The 15,732-nt window shown below is 48.2% G+C and overlaps 2 protein-coding genes across 5 annotated transcripts; one reads left to right on the top strand and one right to left on the bottom strand.

Annotated features, from left to right (window-relative positions):
* Window positions 1-2,006: 2,006 nt before the first annotated feature.
* MARCHF9 (membrane associated ring-CH-type finger 9) lies at window positions 2,007-6,343 on the top strand. The gene is given in 5 exon segments (XM_074269841.1): window positions 2,007-2,604; window positions 2,606-2,893; window positions 4,087-4,242; window positions 4,500-4,692; window positions 5,448-6,343. Coding segments are annotated over 5 exon segments (1,041 nt in total). The 5' UTR covers window positions 2,007-2,535; the 3' UTR covers window positions 5,783-6,343.
* Window positions 6,344-9,581: 3,238 nt separating this feature from the next.
* Window positions 9,582-15,646, bottom strand: CYP27B1 (cytochrome P450 family 27 subfamily B member 1). Of its 4 annotated transcripts, none has more exons than XM_074269832.1 (9): window positions 14,581-15,646; window positions 13,704-13,894; window positions 12,897-13,099; window positions 12,481-12,681; window positions 12,208-12,380; window positions 11,470-11,642; window positions 11,074-11,152; window positions 10,608-10,805; window positions 9,582-10,213 (listed from the first exon to the last, which is right to left on the bottom strand). In XM_074269832.1, exons 1-9 carry the CDS (start codon window positions 14,773-14,775, stop codon window positions 10,100-10,102), a joined length of 1,527 nt encoding a protein of 508 aa, XP_074125933.1. In that variant the 5' UTR covers window positions 14,776-15,646; the 3' UTR covers window positions 9,582-10,099. The 4 variants fall into 4 exon arrangements, with proteins under 4 accessions (XP_074125933.1, XP_074125934.1, XP_074125935.1 ...); XM_074269833.1 differs by having other exon boundaries at window positions 11,101-11,152; XM_074269834.1 differs by lacking the exon at window positions 10,608-10,805.
* Window positions 15,647-15,732: the final 86 nt, after the last annotated feature.

Raw genomic sequence — 15,732 nt, 5'->3', positions numbered from 1 at the left:
GAATACATTACCTCCAAGGGCCTTCCAAATCCTTCCAGATTGTTTTATTGTGAGTGTCCACAAGCATAGAAAACAACTTAAATATCTTAATATACCGTAAAAGTCATTTACTACAAACCCCTTATTTTTTATTACAGATTTTTATTGATAAAACACATGCATGTGTAATTTTTCAACACTGACCCTTGCAAACACTTCTGTTCCAACTTTTCCCCTTCTTCCCCCCACCCCCTCCTCAGATGGCAGACAGTCCCATACATGTTAAACATGTTAAAGTATATGTTAAATACAATATATGTATGCATATTTATACAGTTCTCCTGTTGGTAAAAATAACCTGGGAAGAAAAACAAAAATTCAAGCAAATAACAGAAAGAGTGTAAATGCCATGTTGTGGTCCACACTCATTTCCCAGTGTTCTTTTGTTGCAACCCCCTCATTTTGCAAGTGAGAAAATAGAGAGACAGAACAGTTAGATGATTTGCCTAAAGTAAAACAGTAAAGGACAGAAGAAAGATTTGAGCCAAAGTCCTCTAAGGACAGAGCCAATGATTACCCCTCCTCCCACACACACCACAATCCTTATTCTACAACAAAGTGGGTTTCAGGCCTTATCCCTTCCCCAAAATCTCCTTGTCACAAGCCTCCTTTCATTCTAACAGAATGGGAGAAATTGGGACAGACACATCTACTCACAGATGCTTTTGCCAGCCAGTCTTTTTTTTTTTTTTAGCTCTAATTCCATTTTAGGGTTTCTTTTAGTGTGGCATGGGTAATAGTCATGTCTCAATTAGGGCCTTCAGTGCCTCTCTTCCGCATCATTCCCTTAAGCATTTTGCAACAGCTTCAAAATTGAAAGAAGAGGGACTTAAGTATTAAAGAAGATTAGGTTCAGGAGGAAAATAGGAGTGGAAACACTTCTTTTTCCCCATTCCTCCAGAGCTACTTTCTGCCTCCCATCTCTAGTACCAGGGAGATACTAATATGTACCTTTGGAATGGAAAGAGCCTAGAAGGCTTCTGGAAAATGAGATAAAGGACTAGTGTATACTCAGTTACATAGGTCTAATTATTGTGAATTGGTTCACAATAAAAATAGAATCTGGAAGGATTTGGAAGGACCTTAGTATTTCAACTTATTTGTTTTTGAGTCTGTTTCCATTCATTTTAAAAAATATATTATTTGTATTTTTTTTTCTTCTCAATGGATGGGGGGAAGGGAAATAATTTGGAACCGAAAATAAAATAAAGCTGAATTGAAAAAAAACCCGAAATGTATTACTGAATTCAGTCTTTTCCCTTCCCTCTATCGGGGAAACTCTGATTTTTGCTGTCTGCCCCTCCCTTAACTCTGTCCCCTCAGCCCTTCTGTTAATTATTCTTTTACTAATTACTTTTCTCCCAGTGTGTTTGACCGACAGGACTCCCCAGACTCCCTTTTCCCACAGACTGGGGAAGGGAAGGGAAAGAGAAGGAATGGCAAAGGTTTAAGAGAGGAACAGGAGGAGGTGGGGATGGGGGACGCCCTGGGCTGGTTAGAATGGAATTCACGGCCTTTGAAGGAGGACGGGCGCAGTAAACGGAGCAAGTGTTATGTGGGCATTCTTAACCAGTACAGCTGCTGATTATATGAGATTAAAAAAAAGGCTGCCTGCCCGGCCCCTCACTCCAGCTCCCCAGCCGCTACACACACACAGACACAGACACACACAGACACATACAGACACACACACACACACACAGACACACAGACACACACACACACACACATTCTTGCACCCTGCCCCCGCGCACTCACTTCTCTCCCTGGGACCCTCTCATTCTTTGCACCTCCCGCTCTACCCGCAGCCCTGCACCCTCACGGCTCCTCAGCTCCTTTCCCCAACCGAGCCCTGGGCCACTCCCCCGCCCGGCCCCTCGGTCCGCCGGGTCCGTTCGCCCCCGCCCCCGGGGCCACCTGCTCGCGCGGGGCGGGGCGGGGATGCGCAGCCGCGGCCCCCTCCCTCCCTTGCTCCCCTTCCCCGCCCCGCCCCTCCCTCTTAGCCTCGCCGGCTCCCGGGTTCTCTCCCCGCCCGCCGCCAGCCCGCCGCTCCGGGGGGTGGGGGTGGGGGGGGTCTTTGCCGCCGCCGCCGCCGCCGCCGCCGTCGCTGCCGGAAGGAGCCGCCATTTGCCACGGCCGAGCGGACGGGTCGAGCCGGAGCCGGAGCCCGAGCCGGAGCCCGAGCGGGGCCGGGGCCCGGCGCCCCGCGATGGGGGGCGGCCCCGCCGCAGGAGGACCCGGGCCCTTGACCCCGGGGACCCGGGCCGCTCCAGCCCCGGCCCCGCGGGGCGCCGCGCCCTAGAGGACCCGGGCCATGGCCCCCGGGCCGCCAGCCCCGGGGCAGGACAGAAGGCTGCTCTGAGCCGAGCTCGCAGGCCCCGACGCCCCCTCCTCGGCCTCGGCCCCTCCCCCGGCCAGACCCCCCGACGCCGCCCTCCCGGCGCTCCCCACTGAGCGGCGGTCCTCCTCCCCACCGCGGCTCCCGGCGCCCGGACGATGCTCAAGTCCCGGCTCCGCATGTTCCTGAACGAGCTGAAGCTGCTGGTGCTGACGGGCGGGGGGCGGCCCCCGGCCCGAGCCTCAGCCCCGGGGGGGCGGGGGAGCCGGCTGCGGCTGGGGGCCCTTTGCCGGCTGTTCGGCCCGGGACAGCGACGGCGACGACGAGGAGTACTACGGGTCGGAGCCGCGGGCCCGGGGCCTGGGGGACAAGGAAGCTCGGGCTGGACCCCCGCCGCCGCCCCCTCCGCCTCCACCTCCTGCTTCTGGCGGCCTGGACTCCCTGTCTCTGAGCAGCAGCCTGGACAGCGGGCTCCGAACCCCTCAGTGCCGGATTTGCTTCCAGGGGCCGGAGCAGGTCAGGCCCGGGCCTGGGGGGAGACTGGAAGCAGGGCACCCGAGAGATGAAAAGGGGAGGGGGGACAGAGAGCCCTGGATGGAGCCGTCTGGAGAGGCCAGGGCAGATCAGGAGGAGGGGGCTGCTATCCTCCTGGAAGATGTGCAGGGCCGGACCGAGAGCGGAGACCCGGGAAGGGGGCCTGGGAGAAGGGCTGAGAGATGGCAGCACCAGAAACTGGCAGGGGGTCCCTAGGAAAAAGCCAGACGGGAAGGGTGCCTAGGGCTGGGTTGAAGTTAGGGATCAGATAGCCCACAGGACGAGAGATTCCCAGCCTGGGAAGCTGCCTTGGAGGGGGGGATGTCAGGGCAAAGCAGCGGACTATCCCTGTCCCTAGCTCCGCACACTTTACTATCTCTATAGGCTGTGGGAGGGGCCATCCTTCATGGAGGCTGAGGAAAGGGTTGGTCTTTGAAAAGCTAGCCTCGGTGGCAGGGGTTGGAGCTTTCTTATCTGTGCTTTCTTTATTCCTCAGCATCTTTAACCTTTGGGGAGATTTTCTCCGCTTTAAATTCAGCAGTTCCATTCTTCACACAAAGATTATTCTTTGTTTAAATTGTTCTGGAGGGAGCTCCCTATAGGGGGTGGGGAGGGGATTGGGGCTGGATTCTCATCCCTAAGTGCTCAGAGGGAATTTCCTTTCCCTGATTGAGGGCAGTCCTAAGTCTTGTATGAAGGGTTTCTTTTGGGATCCCATGGAGATAGAATAATAGACTCCTCTGAATTACTGCAAGATCTGTAAAGTGTTTTAAGATTATTTTGGGAGGTAGAGAGGTGGTGATTGATGCTTATTTAATGTAACTATAGCTCCCCTCTACCCCCAGACTCTGTTATCTCCTTGGTTTATACAAACTGCATTCTCCAGAGTTTTGAGAAAAGAGATATTCTCAGTCCCTTTTCACTTCCTTTCTATCACCTGGTGTCTCTGATCTTGGGAGAGTCTCTTTTTCCATCTAAGGACTTTTCCTCACCTCTCTGGTATATGCCCTTCATCCAGTCCTGGATGAATGGTTTCTGCTGAGTCTTGAACCTGGATCTCTGATAGGAATCTCTAATGTTGAGAGTTTCTCTAACATGGAGAGGCCAGGAAAAGGGATCTCCTTTTTATCCAGTTGAAGTGGTAATTGGATCCTGTCTCCTCTCCCTACCCTCAGGGGGAGCTCTTAAGCCCTTGTCGGTGTGATGGTTCCGTTCGCTGTACCCACCAGCCTTGCCTCATCAGATGGATTAGTGAGCGGGGATCCTGGAGCTGTGAACTTTGCTACTTCAAGTACCAGGTCCTGGCAATAAGCACCAAGAACCCATTGCAGGTGAGAGGTATAAGGAGAAGGGCTCTAGGCTAATGTTTGAGGTAGAAGTTTTGAGATATCCCTCTCCCCCCCAAAAAAAAGCCAGTCCTAGCTACACTTTCCCCAGTGTTCACTCCACAATAGATTCTCAGTCACCCTACTCTTATTTGGTCATGGAGGTCCTCCCTGTCATGGTTGCCTCTTGTTATCATGACTGCTTCCCATAACCATCAAGACCTTACCCCAAACATCCTTCTGAAAATACCTTCCTTTCCTAGTGGCAGGCCATCTCCTTGACAGTCATTGAGAAGGTCCAGATCGCAGCCATTGTCCTGGGCTCCCTTTTCCTTGTTGCCAGCATCTCCTGGCTCATCTGGTCTTCACTCAGTCCATCAGCCAAGTGGCAGCGACAGGACCTGCTCTTCCAGATATGCTATGGCATGTATGGCTTCATGGATGTTGTCTGCATTGGTGAGAGACCACCCAGTCCTATCTACCTAAAATCCTCAAGATGTTCACACACAGGGGTGGGGCGATTTTAGAAACTTTTATCTAAACTATCTATCTTTTATATCTAAACTATGTATACTCTGCTCTTATAGATCCTTAATACCTTGCATGGTAGCTGCTTAATAATAATCGATATGGAATTAATTATCCCCTTCCTCCAATTTAAGGACAATTTGAAAGAAACATCATAGGCTGCTAGAGCTGGAGGTAGAAGGGATCTTATAAGCTATCTAATACAACCCTCTCATTTTACTGATGAGGAAATTCAGACTCAGAGACACTTAGACTTGCCTACAATCTAATCCTAACCTCTACCTGACTCCATTTTCTCATCTGTAAAATAAGGACAATAATAGCACCTATCATCCAGAAGAGTATTATGAAAATACAGTAAGATCATGTTTATAATGTGCTTTGCAAATGTCAAAATGCTACATAATTATAATTATTATTGTTGTTGCTTATTGTTGTTACACTTACTAGTTGCAGAGTGAAAATTTGAACTGAGGTCATTTGATTTTAAATGTAACACTCTTTTAACTGGGCTATGATCAATTAGAGATCCCTTTGATGTCCCCAAGACTGAATTTTTTGTTTTCTTCTAGTGCCTCTATTAATTCTTAATATTTCAGTCTGGAAAAAAAGCAGGTTTGGATTTCCCCTTAGCCCTAAGTTCAATGAAAATTGACCCAACCTCTGACTCCCTTCCTAACCAGGTCTCATTGTCCATGAGGGCTCTTCTGTCTACCGCATCTTCAAACGATGGCAGGCAGTGAACCAACAGTGGAAGGTTCTGAACTATGACAAGACCAAGGACTTAGGAGGGGAGTCAGGAGGGGGAATGGCAGGGAAGCCAGGCCCCAGGACCTCACGGACAGGTTCCCCACCTGGAGCCACTGGCCGCCCTCCAGCTTCCCAGCGTGTCCGGACGCTCTTGCCCCAGCACTGTGGCTACACAATTCTGCACCTGCTTGGACAGCTCCGGCCACCAGATGCCCGTTCCAGCTCCAGATCTGGCCGAGAGGTTGTCATGAGGGTCACCACTGTCTGAGCTAAATTCTCAGGAAAGGAAGACCCCAAAGTCAGTACACTGGCTGGAGATGTGGTCCAGCTCCTGCTGAGCATCTTTCCCAAACAAGTGAAGATTCCACCTAGACAAGATGTTGCTCCCACACCTGACTGTCCCTATACATAAAGGGAATGTTGACATGACCACTGGAGATAATATCAGACCCCTACTGATCACTCATCTTTCCCTGGGGCAAAGATTCCACCTGGAAGAAATTTCGATAATCGTTATGGCCGCTTATCCTCCTGGAAAGTGGGGAGAACATCTTTTCCCCTGGAGAGAGTGGAAAGAATCATCTTTACCTCAGCTCACATGGCCTCTGGCCCCTTCAACTCCACAGGGATGATTTGGTGAAGGGGCCCCAGTGCCAGGAGGAAGGGGCTACCAACTCACCCACCCCTCCTACTTTATGGCCACAGGGCATCTGGCAATAAGACTAGTGTATATCCACCTCCTGCTCCCTGCATGAGGGCAGGTGGGTCTACCCCTGCCTTACCCCCTCTTGTTTGAGGGGAGGGCATAAAGAGTCATTTATATGCAAAAGAAGGCTCATTTCTCTTCTGAGGATTGTGGGAAGTTTGAGGTTTGGGGGAGGTTTTGTCTATACAGGTTGCAAGTCCCAAAGCACTTAGTAAGTTAACCTTTTTTCTACCTATCAATCCATAGTGGTTTATTCCAAGAAGTTTAGCAAGCACTTGCTGGTGAATAATTCACTTTAATTGTATAGTTGGCAAGGCCCAGAATGATCTGATGGGGAAAAAGTCACACACTCGGAAGTTAGAAGACTTATATTCTTTTCTGTGCTTCAATTTCCCTATCTATGCCACAAGATGGATGTGAGGAAAATGAGATATAGGTAAATTCCCATTGCAAAGAAAATTCTTAGTGACTAAATGTTTTTCAAGCCTTTAGCATTTATTTCTGGTTGCATACCGAATCACTGAACATTGAAATAATTTGGCATTTGATAATACCTTGGAATTTTCTGTAATGGGATACATAATAGACATGGAAATGCTTCAGAAAAAATATGATATAAATGTGGGAAATTATTATCATTTTCTAAGTGTGAGAACCCATAAGAATAAGGAGGAAATGAAGGTTGGGGATAAGTTTGATCAGGTATCTGTCTTTTCTTCTTTCATCTGGGAGATAGGTGAAGGCAGGAATTATGCTGTAGAATTTGGGGTCAGAAGATTCCCTTTCAGGCTTTGATTTGAATGGCTGATGGTATAAAGTGGATTCTTATTTACTTAGACCAGTACTGGTCAGTCTCCATGAATATAGCCTCTGGTCTTTCAGTTCCCTCTGATTTATGTTGCCTTTCCAATAATTATGTCTCAGTTCAGACCTGGGCTTACTCAGGCAGTTTGTGTTAACTGTTCTTTTCCTATAAATTTTATCAGATGTATCAAATTGTGCCTCCCCCTACCCAGAGGGATCTAGATATGAATTATTGACCATTTGTGAGAGGGGATGTTGCCTACATACAATGCTGGAGTAGTATCAAGTAGCTGCTATGGGCTGGTTTTGAATATGTATCAGTACCAGACCTGGTCACTCCTTACAGGCCCTGGGACTGAGTGCCCTCTACTCTGTGCTGACATGCTAAGTGAATTATTCATCAGCAATGAGAATATTCAGGTTACATAATGGACTCAGGAGTAGAATATAAAGGGTTGAAATCATTCCTTTCCAATTATCATTAGTCTTTCTTTTAGAGAAGATCTGAGCCTCCCTCCAGGGGTTGTTTTGGGGAAATGCTTCTGCATTGACTACCATGACTCTTCATGGTAAACTTGAGTTCACAGCTTGAAAGATCCTCTTCCTTTTCCAGCGCCAAACTAGGTGCTGTCCATGGTGCTGTTCTATAGACTAGCTAGACAGTGGGAGTGGGATAGTGGTGTAGGGAACTGAGTGGAAGGAAAATGTTTTCCTTTTATTCTAAGTCATACAGAATACTACCTTCCTGTCCTCACTAATTTTCCCTGTCATTATCTCATTCTATCCTCTCTTACTCTTTGTACCATCTCTGATGTGAGGCCAAAGTGGGTAAGGGGCTAAGGAAGCACTCTTTTCCTTATGAGTACTTTTGCCTCCCTGGAGAGAGGGCATGTGCACTCCCTCATCTGTTACCTTACCATCCACAAGGCAGCTGTTTTTCCAGAAAGTGACCACTAGCACATACACATTTGCTGACATGCTCAGACAAAGACATACAGGTTTGGGGATGTATTTGCCAAATTGTTTCCAACCTCAGGCCCACTCCCAGTGAGTAATGGCCCCACATTGAGGCTCAAAATACAAGTACTTTCATACATTTTGCCCTTCAGGGCCTGAGTCTGGGCCAAGTGCGTCCTTCCTCCTGTTTCTGAGAGAATGCCTCATAGAGCAGCTGAGGTGAGACTATGGCAGGGTATGGGGGGGTTAAGGGCAGAACAGCAACCTTTTCCAACTTAGGGGGTGCCTGTCTAGACTAGGGTATTTTAAAAATTATTGCTCCTTTAGGAAAGGTGCTATTTTGGGTAATCCTGCAATAGGCTGAAAGATAGGCAGGTTAAGGATGTATACTCACCTCTTTGGATCTAGAGCTTGGGGACAAGAAACTGGGTTAAGGTTAACTTGAACTTGAAGAAAGGGGAGGATAAACCCTGAACCTAGAGGCACAAGTGGTCTGTGGTCTGGTTAAGATCCTGACATGCACAGGCTTTTGAATCTAGAAATAATAGTAATGGGGATGGAGGAGGAGAACAACGGTATTTAAATTACATCTTTGTTCCTGCACAATGATACAGAAGCTTGTAAGTCCTGGATTTTTATAAATTTTGTATAGATGTTCTCAGAAAATCTGGGAAAAGAAAAATCCCTCTATCTCCCATTGAGCTATAGCTAGTGGATTGGGAAAGAACAAAGTATGAAACCGAAACTTGATCCATTGTCTGATAATTGGGGTGGTAGTAAGACTTGCCCTGACTAGGTTGGATTCTGGGCTACTTGTGTGTGTGTGGGGGGGGGGCAGAGTGGAATCAGGCAGAGATTACTGACAGATTTATTGCAAAAGAATGAGTTAATCCATATTTAAATCACAAGAAGATTGTGCCCAGAATCTGAGGGGCTGGGGGCATGCTGAGTCAAAGAATTAGAGATTTCTCTGCCTAATCAGCCTTTATCCTTCTTGTATCAGTGCCTGAGGGTTTCTGCTTAGCCCCATATTCGGTATACATCATCTCTGTGCAAAAGTATGAATGTATTTGTCTTTTTTTCCTGTCATTTCTTACATCATTCTCAATTTCCATTTATACTTTGATCTCTGTTAGTCCTGTGAAGGAAATTATCTGAAAATAATTTCAGAGAATTGGAGATTACTCTGTAAAGTCACTTTGACTTTGACTGTCCTATTGCCAAAGGTCCCTCCCTTGAGAACCACCCAACAGCCTCTGCTCATCTTTGTGGTACCCTGACACTTTTATTTAAACCTGCATGTCTATTCTTCTTTGATTTGTCTAACCCATTGGTTAGAAGCTTGATTCTTCAGGCCCTTCTGCTCTTTTTTTTAAATTTTTTAATAGGAAGCCAGGCTTGGCTGCTCCCCATAGCAGATAGCAACATGCCTGGGTCAGTGATGCAACAAAGTCTTTCAGGTGCCCAGACCACCCAGTATTCATCAGGTCACTTCCAGTGCCAGGGAAACCAATTCAGGTGGGAAGATCCAGAATTACCACCTGAAAAATTGGAAGAGTGGTGAGCAAGGCAGAGAAACCCAGAATTGGTAGCAGGAGGATCTTATTGTTATTTTTTAATTACAAAAGTATGAAGAATAATAATACAAAAAAAAGGTTGCGTGAGGGAGTGTGGGCAGGATTTGGGTTGTCAGTGGTATAAAATAGAAATCTTGGGTTGGGAGTTGGTCTAAGGCTCCAGGCTTAATAGCAAAGAACAAGTACCTACATGACCAGGGCTCAGAGGGCTACAGAGGATGGATGGAAAAAGATGGAGTCAAACAGCTCCTCAGACTTTTGTTTCATGTGGCTTAAAGTCAAAATTAACCATGTGGTCCACAATATTTCACCCGTCTCACTGGTCTAGACCAAATGCAAAGTGTGTGTTCAACAGATGAACCTTTGTCCAGATCTATCTCCAAGGCCTTTGATTTGGTCATTTTCCAGTTCAGCACAAAAGGATCTTGTCCTCTCTATGGAGAAGAGGGAAGAAGTGTTTTCCAGACACTTGGAGTACTTGTGTCTATTTATCCTTTTCTGTCAAGGAATGGGGGAAAAGAAAAACAGATAAATCACATCTTTATCGGTTCACAAACTTCAGGTTGATGCTTCTCTCAGGTACCAGGACTGTCCTGGTCATTGGTTTGATGATCCCAGCACCTGGCTCTGGCTTGACTTCAAAGTGGATCAGGATCTAGAATGGGAAGAAGGAAGCAGTCACTGTAGGTGGTGGTCCATACTTGTGGACATAGTCACCCTTAGCAGATATTAACATCAAAGGTGTCATGGGCATTGAGGTGATACATTCTGGGAACATTCAATATCAAAAAATAGATGACATTGAAGAAACTAATTTCTAGGGAATAGTCAGAACTGGACAGGAATGTTTTGTTAATAATGATGGAAATAGAGGAGTACTGAGGATCTCTCCAGGGACCTTTTATGGAGTGATCTTCACATTCCATGGAGTGGAGTCTAAAAGGATGAAGTGGATTATCTGGCCTTCTAAGGCTTGGGATAATGTGGGAGGGAGGGGCATAAAAAGCTGTTAGGTTCAGTAGGGAGAGATCTTTCTCAAGAATACTCACCTGGGCCAGAGCTAGATTTAGCTCAAGCTCTGCTAGGCGTTTTCCTATGCAACTTCGTTTGCCAAAGCCAAAAGGGAGAGAGGCAAAAGCATGGGGAGCTGACTGTCCCCCCAGCCATCTTTCTGGGTGGAAGGTATTTGGTTCTGGGAACTGGTCAGGATCTCGAGATGTGGCATAGTGACACAGTGTGACCAGGGTCTGGTGAAAAAAGATGAAAAACCAATGGAGGGACTAGCTATCAGGGACAAAGGTAAGAGGATTGGGCCAGATGTGTCAGTTATTGGGAATGACCTTCAAATCAAACATCTACTCAATGGAAGACAGTATCATTTTGGGGAGGACTCCATGGAGTTTAGAATGGGGAGCAGGGACCTGAATAACAAAAGCCCATCTACCAGAGGTGGGCTCAGGCTAGAGCTGGTGGAATGAGAAATAGAGTCAAGAGGATCTCACTGGTCCTACTCACATTTTTTGGGATGATATAATCACCTACATAGATATCTTTGTCTGGGACACGAGAATTTCCAGGTACCATAGGGTATAGCCTTGGATGCATAAAGTTAAGAAGAGAACAAAGTAAGGTTGAAGGCCGGCAGCCTCTCTCTTATCTTTCCTGCCCTCCCTTCTTGCCCGATATGTGCTTGGAAAATAATTGCAAGCAAACTACCTCTGGTTATATTTCTTACCCACCTATCAGTCTTCTACCACTCTCACCTTTTTTAATAGAATGATTGATGTCTTCCTGCTACACTTCCATTGACCCAATTTTTTTCTGGTGGATTCTCACTCAGCTCTACTGCTTCCTTAATTATCTCCCAGCATTGCATCAAAGTATCTTTCCCAGGGCTTTACTCCCTCTCACCTCAGTACCTCCTTCACTACAGCTCTCAGAAGGGGCAGCTGGGCCAAAGTAGTAGCTGGTGGGTGGGTGGAAGACCCAGGGGCCATGGCACCTGTGATCTCAGCATGGAGTGCAGTCTGAACTTCTGGGTGATGTGCAAGTTCATACAGAACCCAGGAAAGTGTGTTGGAGACCTGGAAGTAACATGAACAGGAGGGGTTAGAGTCTAGAGGCCAGAATTCACAATAGCTATCCAAGATTAGGGTTTGCATCAGTAATTTGGAAGGTGTCAACCCTAAACTAACAACAGGATGTGGAGGCAGCCAGAATTCAGTGACCAAAGCTGACCCATCTACAGGGGGAAAGGGGGCGTTTGGGGATGTTCTTGTTCTGTAGAAGGTATAAGGGCTCAGAAATAAAACAATAACTGACATATAATGAGTTTAAAACTTAAAAGGTACTGTTACATAAATCACCCGAGCCTCCCATAACTATAAGGTAGGTACTACAGGTATTCCTAATGGAAAGAGGGATGGATATGAAGTCACAGAATATAGGTTACCACCTAGTGCTGCTACTTATTATGTCAATTGGGCAAATCAATTCTCTGGGCCTCAGTTTCCTTATCTGTAAAATGAAGTGTTTGGACTAGATGACCTATGAGGTCCCTTCCAGCTCTAATTTACAGATGAGGAAGCTGAGAAACGCTTAGCCCTTGCAGCTAGTAGGTATCAGAAAGTGCCAGAAGAGTGGCCTTACTGTGTCCACGCCAGCCAGAAGTAACTCAGTAATGTTTCCGAGGATAGAGGCATATGGCAGGTCTTTCTGGAACAGGAAGTGGGTCAAGTGAGGCCTAGAAACACTGGCATTTTTAGGCTCCCCTATAGGCTTTGTAGCTGCCTCAGCCTCCCTCAGCTCCATGTGCTTCTGGGCTGGATAGAAAAGAAAGCAATGACCCCTCAGAGCCTCTGTGGAGCCCTTTCTTCAGTACCCACCACCCCTAGTCGTGAATACCCTGCCCTGGCACCTCACCAAAAGCAAACATCTGGTCCCAGTCCCGACACAGGCGGTCCCAGGGCCCAGGCAGGAGCCGGTTCAGCCAGTTTGGCATTGCCATGGTCAGTAGTGTGGACACAAACACGGAGCTCACTGCGCGAATGAAGGTCTCCGTTTCTGGGGGCACTTCAGGCTCTAGACAACCTAGCCGGGTACCCAGGAGTACCGCTCCAATGCCTGAGGGAAGATGTTACAACTTAGCGAGAATCTCCGGGAACCCTGGGAGACTCACAAACTTTGCCCTCAACCAGGCGCACCTCCTGCTGCCCCCGCAACCTGGAGAGGGTGAGGGAACGTCTCGTGTGCCCAGAAGGCCGTTCCTCTTTCACTCCTCCCCAGGTCGATCACTAAACACTGGGGAAAACTTCCGATTCCCAACCCCCAGGCGCTACCTTCCAGGCCGAACTTGTAGAATTCCCCAGCCACATCTCGGACGAGGTCGGCCGATCCTCCTAGAAGGCTCTTCTTTCTCCGCAGCAAGCGCACCAGGTCGCAAACCACCTCGTCCAGAGTCTCGGCGTAGTCGGCGGAGGCTCGGGGCCGGAGCAGAAGCGGGGCCAGGAGGCTCCGGATCCTTTGCCATTCGTCTCCTTCCCTAAGGAGGTTCGGAAAGGGCAGTGTAAGGAAAAGCGGGGAGGACGTTCACACGGGCGAGAGTTTCCCATCAGCAGAGTATTGCATAGTCAGCGGGGAGGAGTGAGGAAGGGGCTTTTCTCCACGCTTTTGCGCCTTCAGACGTTCTCTCCGTGACAGTTTTCCTCCCTCCTCCTTTAGTCCCCAGTTACTCATTTCCTGCCTCCAGGCGACCCCAGTTCCCGAGCGCCCTGAGTCAGAGCGTCTCAGGTCGGTCTCTCAAGCCCCTTAGGGCAGAATCAGGCACCGGGAAAGAGCGCACCTCTACTTCGAGCGACTCAGCCCAATGCACTGAAAGAACTGAAAAAGCAAAGTCCAAGGGGAATTGAGGCAAGAGAATTGGAAGGTTAGAGTCAGGGGAGTTCCCGGAGGGCAGCTGGGTGGATGGGGAATTGGGAGGGAGGGATAAAAAAGCAGAAATGTGCAAGTGGAACGGAGAAAGACTGTAGAATTGGGGCACTTGGAAATTGTTAGTAGGGAGATTTGAAGAGGACTAGCCACGGGTGAAGCAGACTGAGAGATGGAGAGCTCTGGATAGGGGTCCCCAGCGAGGGGGGAAGCCTTACGCTGTGAGCAATCCACAGGCTTGGTGGCAACGTCGCCGGTGCTCCACCCAAGGAGAGAAGCTGCAGCGCTCCGGGTAGGGACCCTCCTGTCGGAGCAGCTGCTCGATCAGTGCAGGAGCTGCCAAATATACGGTCCGCACCGGCCCGAAGCTGGCAAACCATATTGGACCGAAGCGAGCAGAATCTTGCATCTGGAGCAAGGTGAGAGAAAACCTTTAAGTCCCGCCACCCCTCCCCCCCCTTGCTCTGAAACCACGGTAGAGTTGAAGGAATCTATGTCATTCAAGACCCTTGAACTTCCCTCCCCAGCAACCACCGAACTTTTCTGGAGCTCCAAACTTGAGTCCTTGAAAAGGGAAGAAAAAGGGGCGGGGGTGGAGGGTCGGACCTTAACTTTCCAATCAAAAACACTAGTTTGACTCTAGTTTTGGAGGTCCACTTGCGTGGCAGCTGGGACTGCCACAAGAATATTTACAATGTAGCTGGAGTTTAAATCTAGTGCAAGCCACTCTCCTAAACGCAGTCGTCAATTCAGGTCTCTCACCTATTAACACACCAGGGAGCCTACATCCAGCTGTTGGCCAATTATGTTAGGTATATGTGTATGTATACATACATACACACACATACACACACACATACAAACACAAGTCTCAAAATTGGGTGCTGCTTTTGGAAATCCAGTCACTACCTGGTTAATTTTGCTGCTTCAAACCTTTCAGATTTCCACCAGTCCTTCAAAGTTCTGAATCAATTTGTGCTGTTAATGGCAAAGAAATGTTTTCCCATTGACCTGCCTTCCCCCCCCCCCCCATGGAATCCCAAGTACCCTTTCTTTCAGCCACTCTGTACCCTGCAGAGGTGAGGGTATCCCTACCTGTAGCTCATGTAGACGAGACAGCCCCCCTTTGCAGAAAAGTTCTGTTAGGAAGCTGAGAGTAGAAGGACCGGGAAGGTCTGTCAAGCCCGAGGAGTTTCTCTCCTTGCCCTTCAAGCCCAGCTTTACACTTAGTTCTGGAATCAATCGAGTAAGCTGTGACACCTTTGTCACCAGCTTGAGGGTCTGTGACATGTTGAGGTGCAGCAAATAGCAAGTAGACACTTCGTCAGAGCATCTTTTCCAACCTCTCTGGCCCCTACTTAAATCTATGGAGGAAAAGAAGCCACCCCCCTCCAGTACACCCTAGCCAATCCCTTCTCTCCTTAGCTGTCTGAATTCCTTGATTTGCTTAAACAGGCAGAGAACTCAAGGGAAAACCTCCTACTCACTTCTGGGTGGCCCTCCCCTCTTCCTCAGTTTCTTCTCCATCCCCACAACTAAAAATAAATCACTGTAAAGGAGACAATACATCTAAGCCAGTCTCTGGCATTCTCACCCTTCTCCAAGGAGCCAACCCACCATCTCTTCTCCCTCCCTAAGGAATTCCCCTTTTCTAACTCGTTCAGGAAATAGCCACGGCTCCCATTTTCTCTAGTCCTAGACTGTACATTCTCCCCAAGGAGGTATTATTTTTCAGGGCAATAGTGAGGGAAGAGTGGCTCAATGTGTGCTGAAAGGAAGGAGAGGTGGGGGGGAGGCAGTTCAGGCAACATCCTAACAGGACCAGGCTGGTGGGATTTGAAGGGATGATGGTCCATCTCAACAAGTTCAGCACAGCCCAGGTGATTTGGGGTTACTCAGTCTCTCTGAGGATCACCATTTGGTCAGGTGCTCCACAGGGTCTTTACATAACAGAATCCCACTATTTACTATCCCTAGAAGATATAGCAACATGGCAAGTTCTTTTGCTCATTAACCAACAATCTCAAAGTTGTGGTCACTACATAATCAGAGGTCAACAGAGAGGGGCCAATCACCTTTGTTTCAAGATGTCTTTCCCTTATCCTTTCCAAAAGTGGTCACTAAGATAGTCTTGGACCACTGACTAGCCAGAAGCCCAGAGATGGTGAGAGGTGGGATGGAGAAAAACCTGGTGCTTGCTTTCTATATGGACAGCAGCACTGGCAGGTTTAGACACACATACAGTAT

This window comes from Sminthopsis crassicaudata, chromosome 5, assembly GCF_048593235.1.
Source record: "Sminthopsis crassicaudata isolate SCR6 chromosome 5, ASM4859323v1, whole genome shotgun sequence".
Taxonomy (NCBI): domain Eukaryota; kingdom Metazoa; phylum Chordata; class Mammalia; order Dasyuromorphia; family Dasyuridae; genus Sminthopsis; species Sminthopsis crassicaudata.
This window is presented reverse-complemented; position numbering and strand designations above follow the sequence as displayed.